The following is a 20,108-nucleotide window of genomic DNA, read 5'->3' as shown; positions in this document are numbered from 1 at the left end:
TCAAAGTCATGATATGCTTGATATTGTAAATAACAAAGGAAAAGTGGTTGTAACCAAAGGTCTAAATTACAAATTCTGAAAAGCAATCAGTACCCATTCTAAACTGTTTACTTCATGTTTAAGTAAAATTCCTAAACATTCACCTTAATTTTAGGTTCTACTTACTTCCTACATTCACTGAAGTAGTCATTTTTAAGAAATAGTCATTTTTGACAAGCAGAATGAGTACACTGCTCTGATACTACTCCATATTTTGGCCTTGCTGCATTCACAGATAACAAATATTAAATCAACTTTTCAGATATTTAGAATTATCTTATGCTGGCCACTTAATCCAACTCTTTTCCCCATCAATATGCATGAAAGTTGATATTGCTGTTAGTTCACACTCAAACAAATAAAGAATTTATCCCCATACACACCACTAAGCAGACATCACCATGACAGAAAAGGAACTATATGAAAATGGTAAGAAATAATAAATCAATGGCAGAAACTAGGCATTGACCCACACTTAAAACCATGAACACCAAGATAAAGTCAAAATGGATTCATGACTTAGGCATAAAGAATGAGATTATAAATAAATTAGAAGAACATCGGATAGTTTACCTCTCAGACCTGTGGAGGAAGGAATTTATGACCAAAGAAGAACTAAAGATCATTATTGATCACGAAATAGAAAATTTTGATTATATCAAATTGAAAAGTTTTTGTACAAACAAAATCAATGCAGACAAGATTAGAAGGGAAGCAATAAACTGGGAAGGCATTTTTAAAGTCAAAAGTTCTTATAAAGACCTCATTTCCAAAATATATAGAAAATTGACTTTAATTTATAAGAAATCAAGCCATTCTCCAATTGATAAATGGTCAAAGGATATGAACAGACAATTCTCAAAGAAATTGAAACTATTTCTAGCCATATGAAAAGATGCTCCAAGTCATTAATCAGAGAAATGCAAATTAAGACAACTCTGAAATACCACTATACACCCGTCAGATTGGCTAGAATCATAGGGAAAGATAATGCAGAATGTTGGAGGGGATGTGGGAAAACAGGGACACTGATACACTGTTGGTGGAATTGTGAATACATCCAGCCATTCTGGGGAGCGATTCAGAACTATGCCCAAAAAGTTATCAAACTATGCATAGCCTTTGATCCAGCAGCGTTATGACTCGGCTTATATCCCAAAGAGATATTAAAGAAGGGAAAGGGAGCAGTATGTGCAAAAATGTTTGTGGCAGCCCTTTTTGTAGTGGCCAGAAACTGAAAACTGAGTGGATGCTCAACAATTGGAGAATGGCTGAATAAATTGTGGTATATGAATATTATGGAGTATTATTGTTCTGTAAGAAATGACCAGCAGAATGATTTCAGAAAGGCCTGAAGAGACGTTTATGAACTGATGCTGAGTGAAATGAGCAGGACCAGGAGATTATATACTTCAACAACAATACTATATAATGATCAATTCTAATGGACGTAGCACTCTTCAGCAATGAAATGAACCAAATCAGGTCCATTTGTTCAATAATGAATAGAACCAGCTACATCCAGCAAAAGAACTCTGGGAAATGAGTGTGAAACACTACATATAATTCCCAAACTATTTTTGTCCACTTGCATTTTTCATTTCCTTCACAGGCTAATTGTACACTATTTCAAAGTCCAATTCTTTTTGTGCAGCAAAATAACTATGGACATGTATACATATATTGTATTTAACAGACACTTTAACATATTTAACATATATGGGAGGAGGTGGGGGGGAGGAGAGGAAAAATTGCAACAAAAAATTTTGCAACTGTCAATGTTAAAAAATTACTTATGCATATATCTTGTAAATAAAAAGCTATAATAAAAAAAGAAATAATAAATCAAATCAAACCTTTCTTCTCTTCCTCAATAGAAAATAATTCAACAATTAATAATTTTTTTTTTTGCAATATAATGGCAATCAGACAATTCTAAGCTAAAGTTGCAATCACAAAGAAAAAAAAAAAAAAAAGAAAAAAAAAGATAAACCCCAAACTCCAATAATAGCCAATCCTGTTTTCTGAACCAACCTGCTATATATTATTATTTTTTCCCCCTGAGGCTGGGGTTAAGTGACTTGCCTAGGGTCACACAGCTAGGAAGTGTTAAGTGTCTGAGATCACATTTGAACTGGGGTCCTCCTGAATTCAAGGCTGGTGCTCTATCCACTGCGCCACCTAGCTGCCCCAGTTATATATTATTTAAGTAACGTTTAGGAAAGGTCCCTATTTCACCTGTTATTTTCTAAATGATCCACATCATTTGCTTTCAAATACTTTATATTGAAAAGAATTCCTTTAAAGGTTCCTTTTAAAGTACTTACCAGGAGCAATTGTCTCCAAGGTATCAGGATTCACTTTCCTGGTACTTGTATAGTGGTGGAGAGTGGAGCCAGAAAACACTAAGTAAAAAACTACATCATCTTCAACTTTATCCTCTTCAGCAAGCAGCACTGTGACAACACAGTCACCCTAAGGGAAAATAAGACAAACAGCATGAAAAATTCACTTTAGAAGGTTCTAAATATTAGTCTCTTGCTTTATAAAAAAAATCAGAGTTTGAGGAGACCAAAGATTATGTGAAGCCCATTGCCTGTTTCACATCGTTTGCTTGCTCCTTCAAGATTCTTGTGTGTACTTGGTGAATGGGAATGAGAGACAAAAGAAGGGGGAGATTTAAAAATAAAGCATATATGTAGAAGATTCTCAAGCTATGGGAGCTATGGTTTAAATATAATGTGCTTTTCTACCTTTTTTCATTTCAACTTATTCTGTGATTTGTTAAATCCTGCTGAAGCACTGATCATTTTCTCTTATAATAAGCAAAGAATTAAGAGGGATATCCACTAATAGTTGGCCATGCAGATGATTTTTTTAAAGTTTATATAGAGGGGAAAGAAGTATTATGAAAGGATATTTATTGCTCTATTAATTTGTGTTTCCCGAGGGATGATGGTAAAGTTCAGAAAAAAGCCCATGGACAATATGGTTCACATGATAACAAAGAGTTGGATAAGATAAGCCACTGAACAACAATTACAAATTTTATCTGTGTACCATTATCTTTATAATATGTATGTTATAAATATTACACAAAAATGGATGAGATAAAGATGAAATCATATTTGATCATAGAATAAATAAGAAGCTGCTGTAGTTTTGTAATCAGACTTGCACTTTAATATAAGTTTGACAGCTTTGTGAAAGATGGACTACACAGAGGAGTGTTTTAGGCAGGGATACTAATTAGTGTACTATTGCACTTCTCCAGATGCGTAGGAATGAGTTTCCTAAACCGCAATGGCTGTAAGGCATAAAGAGAAATGGATAAACGTGGCATGTTGTAGAAGTAGAAATAGCAAGATCTGTCACCACACTGTATATGTGGAGTGAAGAAAAGTTATAATGCAAATGCTGAGAACCTGAGTAAGGGGAACAGTGTAAAAAGGAAGTTAGTAATAGGAGTGAGCTTGGGGAGAAAGGTAATTAATTTTGTTTTGAATGTTTTGAGATAATTACAGACTATCCAGCTCAAAATGTCCTATATACTGTTTGTGATGTCAGAGTGGAGTTTAGGTGAGAATGGATGTAGAGATTAGGGAAGTGGGACATTTAAGCTAATACAGTCACAAATGGAAGAGAGAGACAGAAGGGAAGATCCTGAGCAAACTCTCATGGTTAGGAGGTATAATATAAAAGATAATCCAGAAAATAAAACTAAGGAGTGGTAGGACAACTACAAGAATACAAAAAAGAATAAGTATCCAAGAGGAAAATGGGGATCAACAGTGTTGAAAGAGATCAAAATGAGAAGAGACCATCAGATTTGACAATAAACAAATGAAAGGTAATAAATATTATATCTAGCAAGCAGTTTTGAGTGAGGTGTCAATGATAAGTAAAAGATTGTGAACCTAGGATACTGAAAAAATAGTGGTACCTTTAGTAAAAATGGAGAAATTCATATAAAGGTTGAGTTTGGGGGAAAATATGTAACTCCCAAATCATTCATCCCAGCTTAACTTATGCAGCTCACTCTTTTCATATACATACATACATACATACATTGTGTGTATGTCTGTGTCTGTGTCTGTGTATTTTTTAAAGGGTACGTGTGAGGGCAAGGGGAAGAATGGGTTATTAAATGGTTATTGTCCAGGAGCAAAATAAGGAAGATAGACAGTTACTGGAGACATGTCCAGGATTAGACTATAGGAAAAGGGAATGTGATTCATCTTCCTAATTTTTCTGAGCATCAAGTCATGGCATTGTATTAGAAGACCACTGTATCAGATAACAAAAAATAGTACTGTGCAGAATACCAAAGCTCCATTCTACATTCTGACCCAGAATCCAGTCAGCATATTTTACAATACTAGAGTCAAAGTTTATTGATATAATGTCAGAAAGATAACAGCAAAACAGAACCTCATATTTTCTTTAAACACTAGGTGATTAATTTAGGACTTTGAACTGCCAGTTTCAAAAGCCCTTGAGCAAAGGGGAAATACCCTTTCTCAAACAGAATTCCAGGTGACTTAAGTCACTATTCACTTTAATTTTATATTTTAATTGGTCTTGGAAACAGCCACTCCAGTAGGTGGAGAATCATAATTTACACTGAAAAGTTAAAAACATTTTATATAGTGCTTACTATATGGCAGGAACTGGGCTAAATGTTTCACAAGTACTATCTCATTTAATCGTCACAACAAGCCTCATAAGTTAGATGTTATTATCACCATTTTATAGATAAGGGGAAACTTAAGCTAACAGAAGTTAAATGATTTGCCCAATGTCACATAGCTAGTAAATGTGTATAGCCTCATTTGAATTCAGCTCTTCTGACTTCAGACCTGGTGCTCTATCCCCATAGTTGCCCTCCAGACAGGCTGGTCAATTTTTAAATGTTATTTACTTAAAGTATTTGCTGCATAATATTATAGCAAAGAAAAAGAAGCATCTAGAATGGGATAAGACAGGGAATGAAAAGAAAATTATAATAATGTAATCTAACCATAGGAAGATAAAAACTGTATACATAAATCTGGATGTCACTTTTAGACACTGTTAGAATGAGATTTGTTTCTATGTAGAAAGATATATTAATTTACATGATGCTGCTTTTTATACCAGCAAAGCGCTGGGGGGAAAGAGGAGATGTCTATAAATGTAAACAGATAATCAAATTGGTAATGGATATAATAGGATACTACTTAAACATAGTAGGAAATGATTTTAGCATGAGTTCTGAAAAGCCTTTTCAGATTTAAATTTACTGATGCAAGGCAGAATCAGGAAAACAAAATGTATAATAATTACAACAATAGAAATGTTTAAGAATTAAAAATAAAATGCAATGCTACTGGTGAAGAAGGGTTTCAGTTGAGAAAATATATTTCCCTCTCTTTGCAAAGATGAGTGATTATTTCTATGGAACAGGGCATTTACTGTCAATCTCAGCTAATCTGTTGGTTAGATTTGCAGGGCTTTTTTTTTTTTTTTTTAATTTGTTACAAGGAACAGTTTTTTGGTTTTTTTTGTAGGGAAAGGGAGAGGGATATATTCATTAATAAAGGTAATATAAAAATATATGAATAAAATCATTCTTTAAAAAATTATACTTTGTTAGCTTAAAATGTTTTCACTCTACCACAAAGAAAATCTAACTATTATGATATCTGTGACTAGTTATTCTAATTCATATGCCAGATTCATTACCAAAAGAGTGCTTTGCTAGATTATGGAGATAATTCTGAAGTAACAATCTGAATTGTACAAAAGGGTGAAAATTTTAAAAACATATATATATATATATATATATACATATATATATATATATATAATACACATAAAATGTACTTATATATATATATTTTTTTTTTTAATTGGGGAAAGAGCTAGAATTGGAATTTAAAGTATGGCTGCATACTTTCTTGATTTAGGAACCAAATGTTCTGTTCCATCAAACCAAGTCAAATTTTGAAGTCATTAATCTTTCATCTTTCTACTTCTTCCTCTTTGCTATAATTTTGTTTCTTTTATTTTCCAGAATTCATGATTTCAAAGTTCAGCTTTAAGACCACCTTTATTTAAACTTTTAAAAAGACTACCATTTAATTTAAACTGGCTTCTCTTTCAAAAAGAGGTATGAAAGCCCAATACCTTATTCCTATGTGTACTAGAAAGAATATTGATTCCTCTCTCAGTTCAGGAATTTGTTAAAAGTTTAAAAAAAAAAAAAAGTTTGTTGATTGAACGACTTTGAATCAGTCACTTCGCATCTCTCTAGAACTGATTTTCCTCTTATATAAAATGGGGGAATCCTACCTACAGGAATTCTTTGGCTCCTTCCTGATCTTACAACTCCGAAATTCTAATTCTGTGCCATTTACCCATAACTTAGCAAACATAAAAAGAATCAGTGCAAATACGTGAATTAACTCCCTTCTGCCTTAGTAATGACATTTAATTAACAGTTTTAACAGAACTACTGACAACTTAATTGATTAACCAGATGGTCACAGAAGTTTCATACCTTATCTATTTTTCTTTACAAAGAAAGCCCAGATCTCGGCTGAGATCCAGTAAAAGTTAAAAAAAAAAAAAAAAAAAAAAAAAGTTTTCCTACAGCTCAGGATAATGCAAAACCGGTTATTACACCTGCCATTTCCAGAATGCCTTTCTTTTTTTCTTTTCTTTTCCTCTGTCTCTGTTTCTGCTCTTTCTCTGATCCTTTCTCATAGGAGACATGGGGGGAAATGCTACAGCCCGCCAAATCTTTCAATTTTTCAAGAAGAAAAGGAGGAAAAGAGGTACTTCTGAAACCTAATTCATACTGAAAAAAAAAAGTTATAAATATTTAAAACAAATTGAACTGTTTATTTTTGAAAATAAAAATTCATAAATAACATCTATTTGATAGAATGGGCTTTATCATAGCTTTGATCTAAAATTGGAAGAGAGCTAATAGCTATTCGGTAGAACAACAAAGAAAAAAGCACTACTTGGGTTTAGCAACAATAAATTAACCTCAGGCTACATGAACATGGATTTAGTATTCTCAAAATGAACAAGTAACATTCTGCTGTGGTGAAATTGCTTACTTCTTCAACATTTATGTTTTATGTTAAGATACAAATCAAGCACAAAAAAAAAAAAAAAATCACACAGTAAAGGTGACAATATTCAAAAGCATGTTCCATGTCTTCCTTAACTAAATTCTGTTTGGATCTGAATCTGATCTTGGAATTTAACTAAATCACCATTCTATTCCGAATTATTTATAAATTATTTATAAAAGTATCCTACATGCACAATGCTACTGAGGTATCCCTGAACAAATTTATTCCTCAAAGTACCAAACAAGCAGTGTCAGATTCTGCCTGTAGACAATATTCTAGTAAACTTGTGAGGGCTTTGAGTATCCACCTGAAGGCCTAAAGATGGAGTTCAAACATGGATTCAAATCCCACCATTACACTTTATAGTCTATGATCTTAAGCAAATCACTTCCTCTTTCTAGGACTAAGTATCTCTAAAGTCCCTTTCTGCACAATTTCTTAATTTTGGTTAGGTTTGAAAAGTCATGCCAATTTTCAGAACAGCCTTCAAAAGAAATTCTTAAAAGTGGCCAGCATCAACATCTCTCTTATCCACAAGGAAAAGTAGAACAAATCATAAATACTTTTCATAGAATTGGGAGTAGGGAGGGTTTAAATGCAAATTATATTATGTCTGAATTATTGAACTGAAACCACATTCAAAAACTATGAGAATTAAAATGTTTCTCTTGAAGCAGACCACATTTTAAAAATGGTACTAAGCAATAACAACAACAAAAAAATCTTACTCTGAATTTTAATGATATGACACTTATCTCCCTGCAATAGTGTCAAACACAGAAACTTTTAGGAGATGGCCAAAAAAAGATTTAGCAAATGGGGTGTAAAAATAAACTCTGATGTTTTTACTTTTTTTTGTACTGTTTTGTCTTGCTTATTTTATATCACCAATCCTTGAGAGATATTGGTTTAAGTTTCTCCTGTTTTATTAAAGAATAAACCCATGGAATGGATGAGTCATTGGATAACTTAACAAATCTATCATGTTTCTAACTGCAACAATAGAATGGCTTGTTAACTAGGTCAATTTTCAACACATTTTACATTCTAATTCATTCTAAATCTGCCCTTCAAAGTAACTGTAGCCAAACCTCAAGTTTTCCAAAGATTTACAAAAGCCTATTTAAACTTTCTTCTTTCAGAAATATGACCTTCTACCTTGGGAGTCCAGCATTTAAACTCCCATTAGTGAATTAGTTCTGGATTCTTGATCTGAAAACTCTATAATCAGTTTATATAGTCATTATACATTCAATTGATTAAAAATTGCAAATTTCTTGGATAGCCATCCACAGTTGGTTCTTTAACATATAAATTTGGAAAACGATTCCTAGGATTAAGGAAATAAAATAACTGCATTCCTCCCCTTTCATAAAATTAGCACAGAAAGTTTTCCCAATCCTTTTAAGCTAATAAAATTCCCTATCAAAATGGTGGCAAATTAATCTTCAACGTACATAATGGGGAAACAGAGGGACAAAGAATCAGCTGTCGAACATCACACAATTAAACTCTTTATAGCAATGTACCTTTCCATGAACTCAAATAAGTAGTAATAATTAAGTTATTAGGTCTTCAAATGGCTTTACTACTCTCATTTTAAATCCTGATACTATTCCATTATGCTAACCTGCTTCATTTTCTTTTTTTAATCCTACACACAAGTAGGGGCCACTGAACTGTCTAATCTACCTGTCCCTTTCTGAAACAACTAAAAAAAGGGAGACAGTTGGGTTTCACTAATCCAAAAAGAAAGGTGACCTTTATCACACTCAACAATGGCTCAGATTTGAATATTAGGCACCAAGGGACAAACACAGACTTTATAGCTGAAGGGGCTTTAAAAAAATCACCAAGTCCAGCCCCAGATAGAGAAATATACCAGAGAAAGGAATCATAATATCAAAGATATAAGAGCTGGACTCAGTAATCTTTTAGCCCAATATCTTTACATTATTCCATAAAGTAACTAAAGTCAAAGAGACTAAGTAATAATAAGATTTGAATTAGATCTTCTGATTCTAAATAAAATGTTCTTTATAGTATAACATTCTGCTGCCCTTAGGTGTCTTTTATTTTAAAGCTTTATTAATGTCATGACCAAATTTCTAAGAAGTCATTTAAACTCACAAACTCATTATTTACCCACTCTTAAAACTCATTCAATTTTGACTTCCTCACTACTCCATTGAAAAACCTCTTCTAATAATAAACTCATCACTAAATTCAATGGCTTCCTCCCCTCATTCCAGATTCCTCTCCCTAGAATTCCTCAACACTCCCTTCCTATGGTCAATCCTTACACCTTTCAGATTCCTCTTACCTCTTTGACTGGCTTATTCCCTATCCCTCACTCCCAGGCCCAAGATTCTTTCTCAGGCTTTCTTTTCTCTCACTCCTTACACCTCCATCTCCCAGTTATCACTTCTAGATACTTTCTAGATCTGTATCTCCAACTTCAGGTGAAATTAGCCTCTTCATACTCAAACTTCATAATGATGCAGATTGTAGTCCCTTTAAGATTAATCCTTTCAGATTGATTTATTCCTTTCTGATTCCCAGCCCCTCCTAACTTCGTAATTGATCAGCTAGGAGGGGCTGGGAATCAGAAAGGAATAAATCAATCTGAAAGGACTAGTCTGAAAGGGACCACAACCACATCAATGGCACTTAATCCTCTTTGCATTTATCTTATTTTCTCCAAAAAGGTAATCAACTATATATACATATATATATGTGTATATATATATATATATATATATATATATATAGAGAGAGAGAGAGAGAGAGAGAGAGAGAGAGAGAGAGAGAGTTTGTTTATCTATCTATATTTCTTCCCACTCTTTAGACCATTGTAATTTCTGTGAAAACAGCTTTCTATATGTTCAAAAACTAATGCCATGCCTTGAACACAGAAGATGCTTAATAACTGATTGCTTGTAAATAAATGAACTAACTTGAGATTTTACAATATGTTAGGATTACAAGGTGAGAACTCAGGTTGTCTGGACAATTACAAGGTGAAAACTCAGGTTGACTTGACAGTTCTCTGGCTCAGACCTTTATATATTGGAACCCAACGTGGGGCAAGGACTTTTGCTTATCCTGACAAAGACTTATTCTGAGCCCTTCAGAGGAGCTAGACTGGACCATCACAATTATATGCAAAGTTCTTGAATTGTGAGGGTCCGGTGGTCTGATCACTTATAATCCTTCTCTGGGAGGAGATCTGCAAAATTTTTACCTGTGTGCGTAGGTTTCTTGGGAGCTCTGAATCTCCTCCAATTCTTATCCTTCCTCAAATCAGACTGGTCTCCTTTCAGCCTGCCTGGTGTCAAAACTCTATCCCAGAGTAGATTCTCTCAGACCCAATGCTGCCCTTCTTTTATCCTCCCAAAGAATAGGCATGTGAGAACTCAATGGGGCGTGGGGAAACACTTCCACCAATGAACTTGCTCCTCTTAGAATTCCTAAGGTGTAAACTCCCTTTAAAGGCCCAAACCAAAGGTCTGAGCCAGAGAACTGTCAAGTCAACCTGAGTTCTCACCTTGTAATTGTCCAGACAACCTGAGTTCTCACCTTGTAATCCTAAACACAATATATACTGCCTATACTATTCAAAAGACTGAGCATATAAAGCAATATTAGTCAAGATCCTTACCCTTAAAATAAGCCAAACAAATCCAATAAGTTTTCATATGCTTATAAACACTGAGAGGGGGAAGGATATATATATATATATATATATATATATATATATATATATATATACACACACACACACACACACACACACACACACACACACACATATATATGTGTGTCTGTATATATGCATGTGTGTATGTATGTATGTATATGTATGTGTATATGTACCTACTTTGAAAGGGGAGAGAGAACACATCACCAAAGTTCACCAAAAGTAATGATCATTGATGGTTAGTGATTTTAGAAGGTATAGGAGGAGTTCCAACTGAACTGCAAAGAAACAGTATGAATTTTTAAAAAATAAAAATTTGATAAGAATTGTGTGATTAAAATAGGTCTAGTTTATAAAAGAGACCAATTTGGCTGTATGGGGGAAGGGGACAGGGAAAACTGCAGCATAGATTATTCAGAGAAGATAAAAGAGAAACGTGTGATTTTATCCTGCTAACAAATGAGAAGTCATTGGAAGTTTTTGAAAGGCATGATGTGTGAAAAGCTATGTTTTAGGGATTGTTAACATGGAGGGATGAGAAGAGACTTTTTTCTAGGGTAAAAATAGAATTGTTTCAAATATGTTGAGTTTCAAGTGATGGCAAGCCATTCAAAAGGTGAGGTTCAGTGATAAAGCTAAGGAAAAAAATAATAGGATATAGAAATGTGCAGTCATATCCAAATGTAGCTAAAATGTGAAACTACAAACAAAAATGAGATTTCCAAGGGGAGAAAGGTTAAAAGGCAAGGGCTAATGCCCACATTTACAAGCAAACAAAACTCCCCAAATAGACAAATGAGTTAGAGAAAAGAGAATCAGGATTCCCAGTGAAGTAAAAGTCAAGGAATAAGAAATATTTAGTGAAGTAAGAACAGGTCAACAATGTTAAATGCTATGGAAAGATCAGGAAGAAAAAATAAAATAACCCTTTAGTGAACCTATCTTTACTTATATTAAGCCATGACAATGAAGCACACTCATTAAGTTACTGAGAAAGGAATGAAGGGAGGGAATAAGAGAGAGAAGGAGGAAAGGAGGGACAGAGAAACAACAGCATGAGTTAAATAGCTCCCCCTTTCTTTTTCTTGACTTGATTTAACCAGTGGCAATTCTGAATTGTCTATTTTAGGCATGCACATAAGAAGGTGCTCATATGTCTGAATAAGAGCTTCCTTCCCTCAGGCACCACCATCCCTAGTAAAGATACCACAAATATCAAGTACTGCCAAATAGGAATGAATAATATTTATATTTTTCATCTGTCTTTTCAAAAAGAAAAGACCAAAATAATAATATCACTAACTTTTCACAATTTGTATTAACTGGACAATAGACTCAATTTGCATAAACTCTGAGTTAAATTTCTCTTAAAGATTTGCTGTTTCTTACTCTGACTTGTAAAATAGTGCTTAAAGATGATCTTTTAGTGAAAGTATAAAAATGGCAATAAACCAATAAATAAGTAAATGAATGGATATAGGAGGTTCAGTTATAAGAATTGTTAAGCCCTTCTCAGGCTACATTTTAGTGTGTAACTGCTTCATACAAATCTCACCTGTGGCTCCAGAAGCTGCAACATACACAGGGCCACACACCCAGCAAACCATGTAGGCAAATGGATTAAACCCGCTAAGGTTAACAGAAAGGTCTCAACCCATCAGTGAATCAGGGGAGAAGGGGAAGAGTATCTATTGAAGCATGTTAAGATTTTCCCAGACAGAATGAGTTGATTAGAACAATTTAATCCAACAGTCATGAAGGCAGTTGCAGCAGGCCCAGTGGAGCACTTTAGACTTAGTGAGAGAAACACCAATATCATCCCCTGCATCCTGAATCACTGAAGGTCATTTTGACTTTTTTTCTTGCCACTAAACTCCAATGACTCTGGAAGAAAGTAAAACTGACAACTATCTCACTTAAATCCAATTTATACATGATTAAAAATGACAAGTAAATAAATCTTTAAAAACTTAAAAGATTCAATTAATTTTTTTCACCAATATTAGTTTCTTTAGATTATTTTTCACCAATTGGACATTAACAAACCATCAAAACTTTAAAATTCTGGATAAATAACACTGAGATGGATCCTTTCCTTTCCAATCTCTAATATTCTAATTTAAATCCTTATTGTATTTAAATTATTGCCAACAGTGTCATCAGTCTTCAATCTGTCTCTTCTTGCTCTAGCCCATCATTCACACTGCTACCAATTATTTTTCTGAAAATAATCAGTTTCATCATCAAATGGAGGTAATGCAGAGCAACAGAAACAGCACTGGGCTTTGAAGTCATGCCTACTCAAGTTGTAACCTTGAAAAAAATCACTTAATTTCCCTGGGACTCAATTTCTATATCTGTACAATGAGGAGATTGGATTGGATGGATCTGATGCCTATGATTCTACAATCACATCATTCCTGTGTTCCTAATACACCCCCCACACACACACACACAAACTTAACTCAACTCCTTAGATTGTCAGTAAAGGCCTCCACAATCATGCCCCAATCTATTCTTTTCCTCAACTTCATATCCCGCAAGGAATTTCCTAATGTGTTCATATTCTATTCAAAAATCCACCACAAATGACATCCTTTCCTTATGGAATTCACCTCTCTCCTGTTCCTCTTTCAAGGATGGGATTCAACTTATATCTTCCCCAAATTATCCATGTGGAATGATCTCCCTTTCTTCTAAATTTAACCCTTTTCATGTCTTAAAAATCCCCAAGTGGATTGTAAAGATTCTTATAAATAGGATCTATATTGCATAACTTTTTGTACCTTGAAAAAATCCTTGTTAATATTATTTATGGAAGGCAACATAACAAAGAAGAGAGAACTAGCTTTGGCCCTGAGTAATACCGGGATTAAAAAAATCTTCTTGTGACACATACTAGCAAGCTGTGCTACCAAGGACAAGTCATTTAATATTTCTGAGTCATTCTCATGTATAAGGTGCGCTTTGAAAAGTTTAATTTGTTACCAAAACAATCAGTTATTAGTATTATCCCAAATATACTTTTTTTTTTCCCCCTAAGCAAGAACTATGCTGTCATTGGTTTAAACTTTTCCTAGTAAGGGATTTAACCAATGCACATTCTTATTAATTCATATATAGTATTGGGCTTAGAAATTAACTGACTTGCCCAGAATCATACTCCAAGTATGGGTTTATTCTAAGATCAGCTCTCTATATTGTGCAACACTTGGTAAGTTAACAAATGTTTATTAAGTACCCTCTATGTGTCAGGTTATAAATGCTAGGCATGCAAAAAATAATAATATTATTATTTTGAGAAGAGATCAATAGGTTTCAGAAGACTAACAAAAGGAATACACAACATAAAACAGATTAAGAACCCCAAATCTAACTCAAAGCAGGAAGGATACACAATGAATGCTCCAGAATTCTAAAACTTTATTAAAGCAATTATTTACTATTTATCTAACATTATACTCAAAGGACTGTAGCCCTAGTGGTTAAGGTGCTTAAAGCATAAACTTCAGATAGCCATCTGTGAAGATAAGTAGATAAAAAAAGCAAATACGGACATACCCAAAGCCAATATTTTTTAATAAAAAAATCTAAGGTCTTTAATTCCTTCAGGTGCACAACCAGTGCTATTTCCTCATGGATAGGTAAACAATCGTGTTTCCTTGGGGCAGGGCTCTCCAACCAGCTGCGGGGAGAAGGTAAAGTCTCACCTGAGTATTCCACAAATCAGCTGCCCCAGGGACCATACCTTATCCCACTTCCAGCAGGATCTAGAGCTTTCCTCAACAATTTCCTTTCCTTTCTGAGCTCTTTCACTCTTCTTCACTAGACAATCATTTAAGACTTTGGTAGAAATCAGGAAGAACTAATCTAGTTCTTCAAGTCTACCAATATCTTATACCAGAACCTTCGGATTTCTAAGTAGAAGATCTCCCTTAATTTATCGTATTTTTCAATAAAACCAAGTTTTTTTTTTTTTTAATTTATTGCTGGGCACTAGGATCAGTCCTTAATTGGTATCATACCATACCCAGATTAGTCTAGGTGTTTAGGACCTACAATGCCTTAAACTGCCTCAATCTGATCTTTAAGCTTCGGATACCCATGTCTCCAATTCATTTTGCACCAGAGAACATAATTTGCCATTTGCAGCTTTGTCTTTGGACCAGTTACAACTATACAATCTTCAGTTTCTTTGCATATAAAACTGTATTGCAATAATGTCAAAAAGTAGTTTGAAAATGAAATTACTTTATTAACATTTCTTTTTTCTGAAAATAATATTTATAATATGCTACTTTCTGGCTCAAAATTTTCCAATGACCCCCCCCCCCAACCTTCAGCAAAGGTCCACACTCTTTAGACTAGCTTTAAGAACTTCTTTGTATTTTTTTTATAAAGTTATATACACACAGATATATAAACATACATATATTTAATACATAGCTTCAGTATATGACTAGGATTTACAAAAAAAGTGGTTTAATATCTCAAATTAAGACTATTTTATGGTTTGTACTAAGCAAATTTTTCTAACTAAAATTTTTAAATTAAAATTTTAATTGTTTTTATCCACACTAATTCAGGGCACTGAAAAATTTAAAGCATTTTAGCCCTAAAACCCCTCCAATTTTAATACCTAAGATATCTGTTTTATGTATAAAAGAAATACATCTGTTATTTCCGTGTCTATTCTGTCTTATGCTTTCCTGTTTTGCAAGAAAATCATTGAGTACTCTTTCAGGCTTACTGCCTTATTACCAGCAGAGGGAGCTCAAAATGTTGTGTTTGAATTTGTCGTCAATGTTTTGGTTTTTTTCTTTTTAAAGAGCATTTCTCTCTAATAAGGAATTGTTGTAGGTGATTTTAGAATGGGTTAAGAGATCAAATTTCCAAAGTCTGGTAACCATACAAAGCATGGGCTCATGAAAGGGTGCATTTCTCCTCAAACACAGGTGCTTTCTATATTAGAGAAATACACAAAATCCATGATTTAAAGTTTTTCTTCCATCTAAATGGACAACCCAGCCCCAAGGCATTGCTTGTAAAAGAAAAAGGCTGTTAAATTTGTCGGCATGTGTTGGCTTTATTATTAGCTGCAAAACAACCTCCCTCACTCACAACTGCACAAGATACTGTAACTTCTTCAGTCCATTTAAAGAAACATTCTTTTTTTTTTTTTTTTTTTTTTTTTTCCCCCCATCTAGAATAGTAGATATTCAGCAGAAAGCCCCTGAAGTAACAAAGACTTTCTACAGAAATGGCCATTCACCAGAATGTCATTAATGAGTACTCGGGCTCACATAAAATATACACCAATCAATCGAGCATTTATTCAGGACCAAGTATGTTCCAGATCCGAAAGAAAATACAAAAAAGAGAAGCAAAGCAGACTCTGCTTTCAATGTAAGTAGTTGAGTGTCATTAATGTTTGTGTCACATATAAGGAATCAGCTTTGGCCTTGAAGAAGGCCCAGAACATTAGGACCAGGCAGCTGTTCCATGGAGATTTCTTTTCTCCTCACTTTCCCCTCTCAAATCTTACCTGTCTGGTTAGTTATCAAGCCGGAGACCTGACTGGCTGCCTACTAAGCTTTAGCCCCAGGCTCAAAAGCATAATGTCCTTCCTCATTCTATCAGAGGGGAAGGCACAATCTCAGTTCTGAAGAGATCAGTAAGACCTAATCAGCTTCCTCTGCCAAGGATAATAAGTAATTTCCTTTTGGAGTTAAGGTAAAAAAACATTCATATCCCCACTTCCCACCTTCCAACCCAATGTAGATTCAAAATTCATTGTCAAATGTTGAGTCAATCAGGTAAGGACCCAGATGTCTTCCTTGTCAAGGGATGGTATTTTTTTCAGGTGTTCTGTTTTATTTGGGAAGAATAGAGAAGAAAGGAAGTAATGTGGACCAAACTTAAAACCCAATTCCTATCATATTTGCAGATGCATAAATTAATTCCTAACCCCATCATGCTCACACATAGTGGGAGAGAGATGTGGAGGGAGTGGGTGAAGGAAGTGGAATGAGTTAGGGAAAAGAGAAAAGAATGAAATAAAACAACACAACTGGGATAATATGACAGAAAAAAAATTTTCAAAAAAGAACTGATTTTTTTTTAAAGTTTAGAAAATGGAAATTTTGTTGCCTTTTAAATGAAAACTACATTCCATTTTTCAGTCAAAACACACCACAGTGATGGTTGAAAGTATAGTGTTAGAAATACGTCTACAGAATGGTACAAGAGAAGAGTAAATTTTATAATCAGACTTATTAACTTTTAGAGAGAGACAGAGAGGGAGGGAGGGAGGGAGAGACTGACCTAAAATGGCATCAGATAAAACAATGATAAATGAAAAATATCAGAAATCTCCAATTGGCCTAGAACTGAGTCCTCTGAGTAAGGATGGAGGACACAGAGAAAGATTTACTGAAGTTAGCTCAATCTGTAATATATGTGACTTGAAGCCAGTGAAATCTCAGCATTGGTGCATCAGAGCCACAACAACGCAGAAAGTCAATTTCCAAGTACTCACTACACAAGGGAATCAATATGGTTCCACCTGGGGTACAAACCAGGAGGCTACTCAGGGGATCCCCTCCCAGAAGCCTGGAACTAGCTTGATCTCCAATTTTCTGCAACAGAGCAGGGAATCAAGGAAATTAAAATAAGACAAAAGGCATTTCAGGGTCTCCCAGCAGGTCTGAAGCTAAGGAACAAAACCAATCTCAAATATGCCAGAAAGAAAGGGCAGAAATAGACCCAGGCCAATATTCGTGTTGGCCAGGAGATGGAGGCAGAAGTAAGGGGCTATGACTAAAGGAGGGGCCTAGTTCCCAGTCATCCCATCCAAAACTAAAGCCAGGTAGCAATAGCAAAATCTAGACTAACAGGAAGAAAGAACCAGACATGGGACATACAAAAGTATGGAAGAGAAGGTCTAGCTCAAGTACAAAGATATGTGAATTCAGAAGAAAACGGAATAAATGAAAACGTGATAGATTAAGAGAAGCCCAAGAAGGTTGCCACTTCACAGTAAATGACATACAAAGCCTAAGAAAGAAATGATTTGACACAAAAGGAGAAAAAAAAAAAAAAGCAAATTTACAAAGTGAAAACAAGTGAAATTAGAAATTAAAAAATAAAATTTGTTGTTATTCAATTATGTTATTCAAACTCTATAACCCCATTTGGGGTTTTGTTAGCAAAGATACTGAAATGATTTGGCATTTTTCTTTCCAGTTCCTTTTACAGATAAAGAAATTGAGGCAAAAAGTGTTAAGTGACTTCCCCCAAGATCATACAGCTAGTAAGTATTTTAAGGTTGGATTTGAACACAGGAAGATGATTATTCCTGACTTTAGGCACTACATCCCTTCATTCCCCCTCCCCCCCCAAAAAAAAAGAAATTTAAGAGCTCTAAAAGGAAGGGGAGGCGAGTGGAAGGATAATAGCATAAAACAAAGTAGAAATTGTGACCCAAAGAGTGCCATCCTGAAACAGATTAATTACAACAAATAGAAATTGCTGGTTCAATGAGACAATAAATTTTAAGATACATATAACATTGAAAAATTAAAATATGTGAAATAGTTACTATACAAAACCACCAACATAGAAAACAGGCTGAAGAATGATAATGTAAGTCAACGGATTCCTGGGTAACTTTAACCAAAGAACTGAAGGCAAAGTGAAAATAGAAAGATTCCACCAGTGACCTGAAAGAAGTCTCACACTGAAAATATCCAGAAATGTCACTGCCAAAATCAAGAGCTTATAGATCAAAGAAAAAGTACTGCAAGTAGCTGGAAAGAGACAGTTCGAATAACAAACTAGAACATGACTCAATATAAGGGAGTGAAAATCTAAGAATGCAATATTTCAAAAAAGCAAAAATAACTTGTACTAGGGAGGAAAGAAGCATAATTCTATAGAAAGGAGAAGAAAATTAAAATAGAGGACTTTCCAGCATTTTAAAAGAAGACCAGAGATGGAATCTTTGAAATGCAAACAATGAAAAGAGAAATGCCTAGAAAGATAATTGAAAAAGACTAAATGGACACTTGTTAATAAAACTCCAAATGGGAAAAAAAACCCAACAAATTTAGTACCGAGAGGAAGTTTTAATGATTTTTAAAAGAAAGGGAAACAAGACACAAAAACAATAAACCAGGGAAAATATGAGGCAGAAGAAAAGAAGTTATTCTCCCCTAATTGGTGGTGCACCAATGACAGTGGGTGAAATACCATGTATTTCATTCAGCTGAACCAAGAAAAGAGGAGATTAAAACCTAGACGTCAACGTTAAAAACACATCAAATGTAAAGGGGGAGGAATTGAGAAAGGTGGGAGTTTCAGAAAGCATTTTAAAGGAAACAGTCATAAGCAACACAAATTTTAACTTCATCATTTTTAACTTTAATCAGAAAGCAAGTATTAAAAGGAGAAAAAAGTATAAGAACAATGCTGAGCTATGTAAAGAGGAAGAGCAAAAGACTAGGAGCAGATATTTCAATTATGGATCACTGAATCATTCTTTTTCTTTCTGTACTTTTTTTTTTTCCTTTGTAAAGAGGAATGGGGGGAGGGGAGGAAATAAAAAAGAATGTGGAGAAAAAACACAATTATCACAATCATAAATGAGAAAAGAATAAACTGCTTCATAAAATAGAAGATAACAAAATCCAACAATATATTTATAGGAAACACTTAAAATAAAGATTCTTACAGGGTTAATTAAGAATCAAAACAGAAATTATGCCTCAAAGAATTCAAATAAGCAGGAAAGGTAATCCATGTTAGAAAAATCAACAGTAAAAGAAAAAAAGTTTAAACGAAATACCTAAAGAAACTAATATAACACTTAAAAGCACCATAGATAATAAGATACACACACACACCAAAAATGCACTAAATGGCCAGAATACTTAAAAGGAGAAGCTTAATCAAATTACAGGAAGAAATAGAAAATTTATAATTGTAGAGGTCTCAAATATCCACCTTTTCAGACCCAAACAAATCTAACAAAAAAAGATAAACAAGGAGGAATTTAGTTGATATAAAAATAAATCAATAAAAAAAAATCTATTTAAAAGCCAATATTCAAAACATACAGAGATACGGTTTCATTGCATTCTTTAAACTTTTGTACTGTTGTTTTTAATTCTAGGTAATATCTTTTAAGATATTTTTCAAAGTCCTCTAATATTCATCTTTGCATTGAAATAATAAAGCATTAA

At 34.0% G+C, this 20,108-nt stretch overlaps 1 protein-coding gene across 8 annotated transcripts in view; it reads right to left on the bottom strand.

Moving 5' to 3' along the window:
* The window catches only part of AKAP13 (A-kinase anchoring protein 13), a 375,368-nt gene that overhangs the window by 220,576 nt on the left and 134,684 nt on the right, over nucleotides 1-20,108 (bottom strand). For all 8 annotated transcript variants that reach the window (XR_012486996.1, XM_074295087.1, XM_074295091.1 and 5 more), the window contains exon 3: nucleotides 2,367-2,514. Coding sequence is in view for 7 of the 8 variants with exons in the window: in XM_074295087.1 (XP_074151188.1) it covers nucleotides 2,367-2,514 (148 nt within the window). In the remaining variant the exon portion in view is untranslated. The remainder of the gene's footprint in view (nucleotides 1-2,366; nucleotides 2,515-20,108) is intronic.

The sequence above is a fragment of the Sminthopsis crassicaudata genome, chromosome 2 (assembly GCF_048593235.1).
Source record: "Sminthopsis crassicaudata isolate SCR6 chromosome 2, ASM4859323v1, whole genome shotgun sequence".
NCBI lineage: Eukaryota > Metazoa > Chordata > Mammalia > Dasyuromorphia > Dasyuridae > Sminthopsis > Sminthopsis crassicaudata.
Note: the sequence above shows the minus strand (reverse complement) of the source record. Positions and strands in the feature narration are given on the sequence as shown.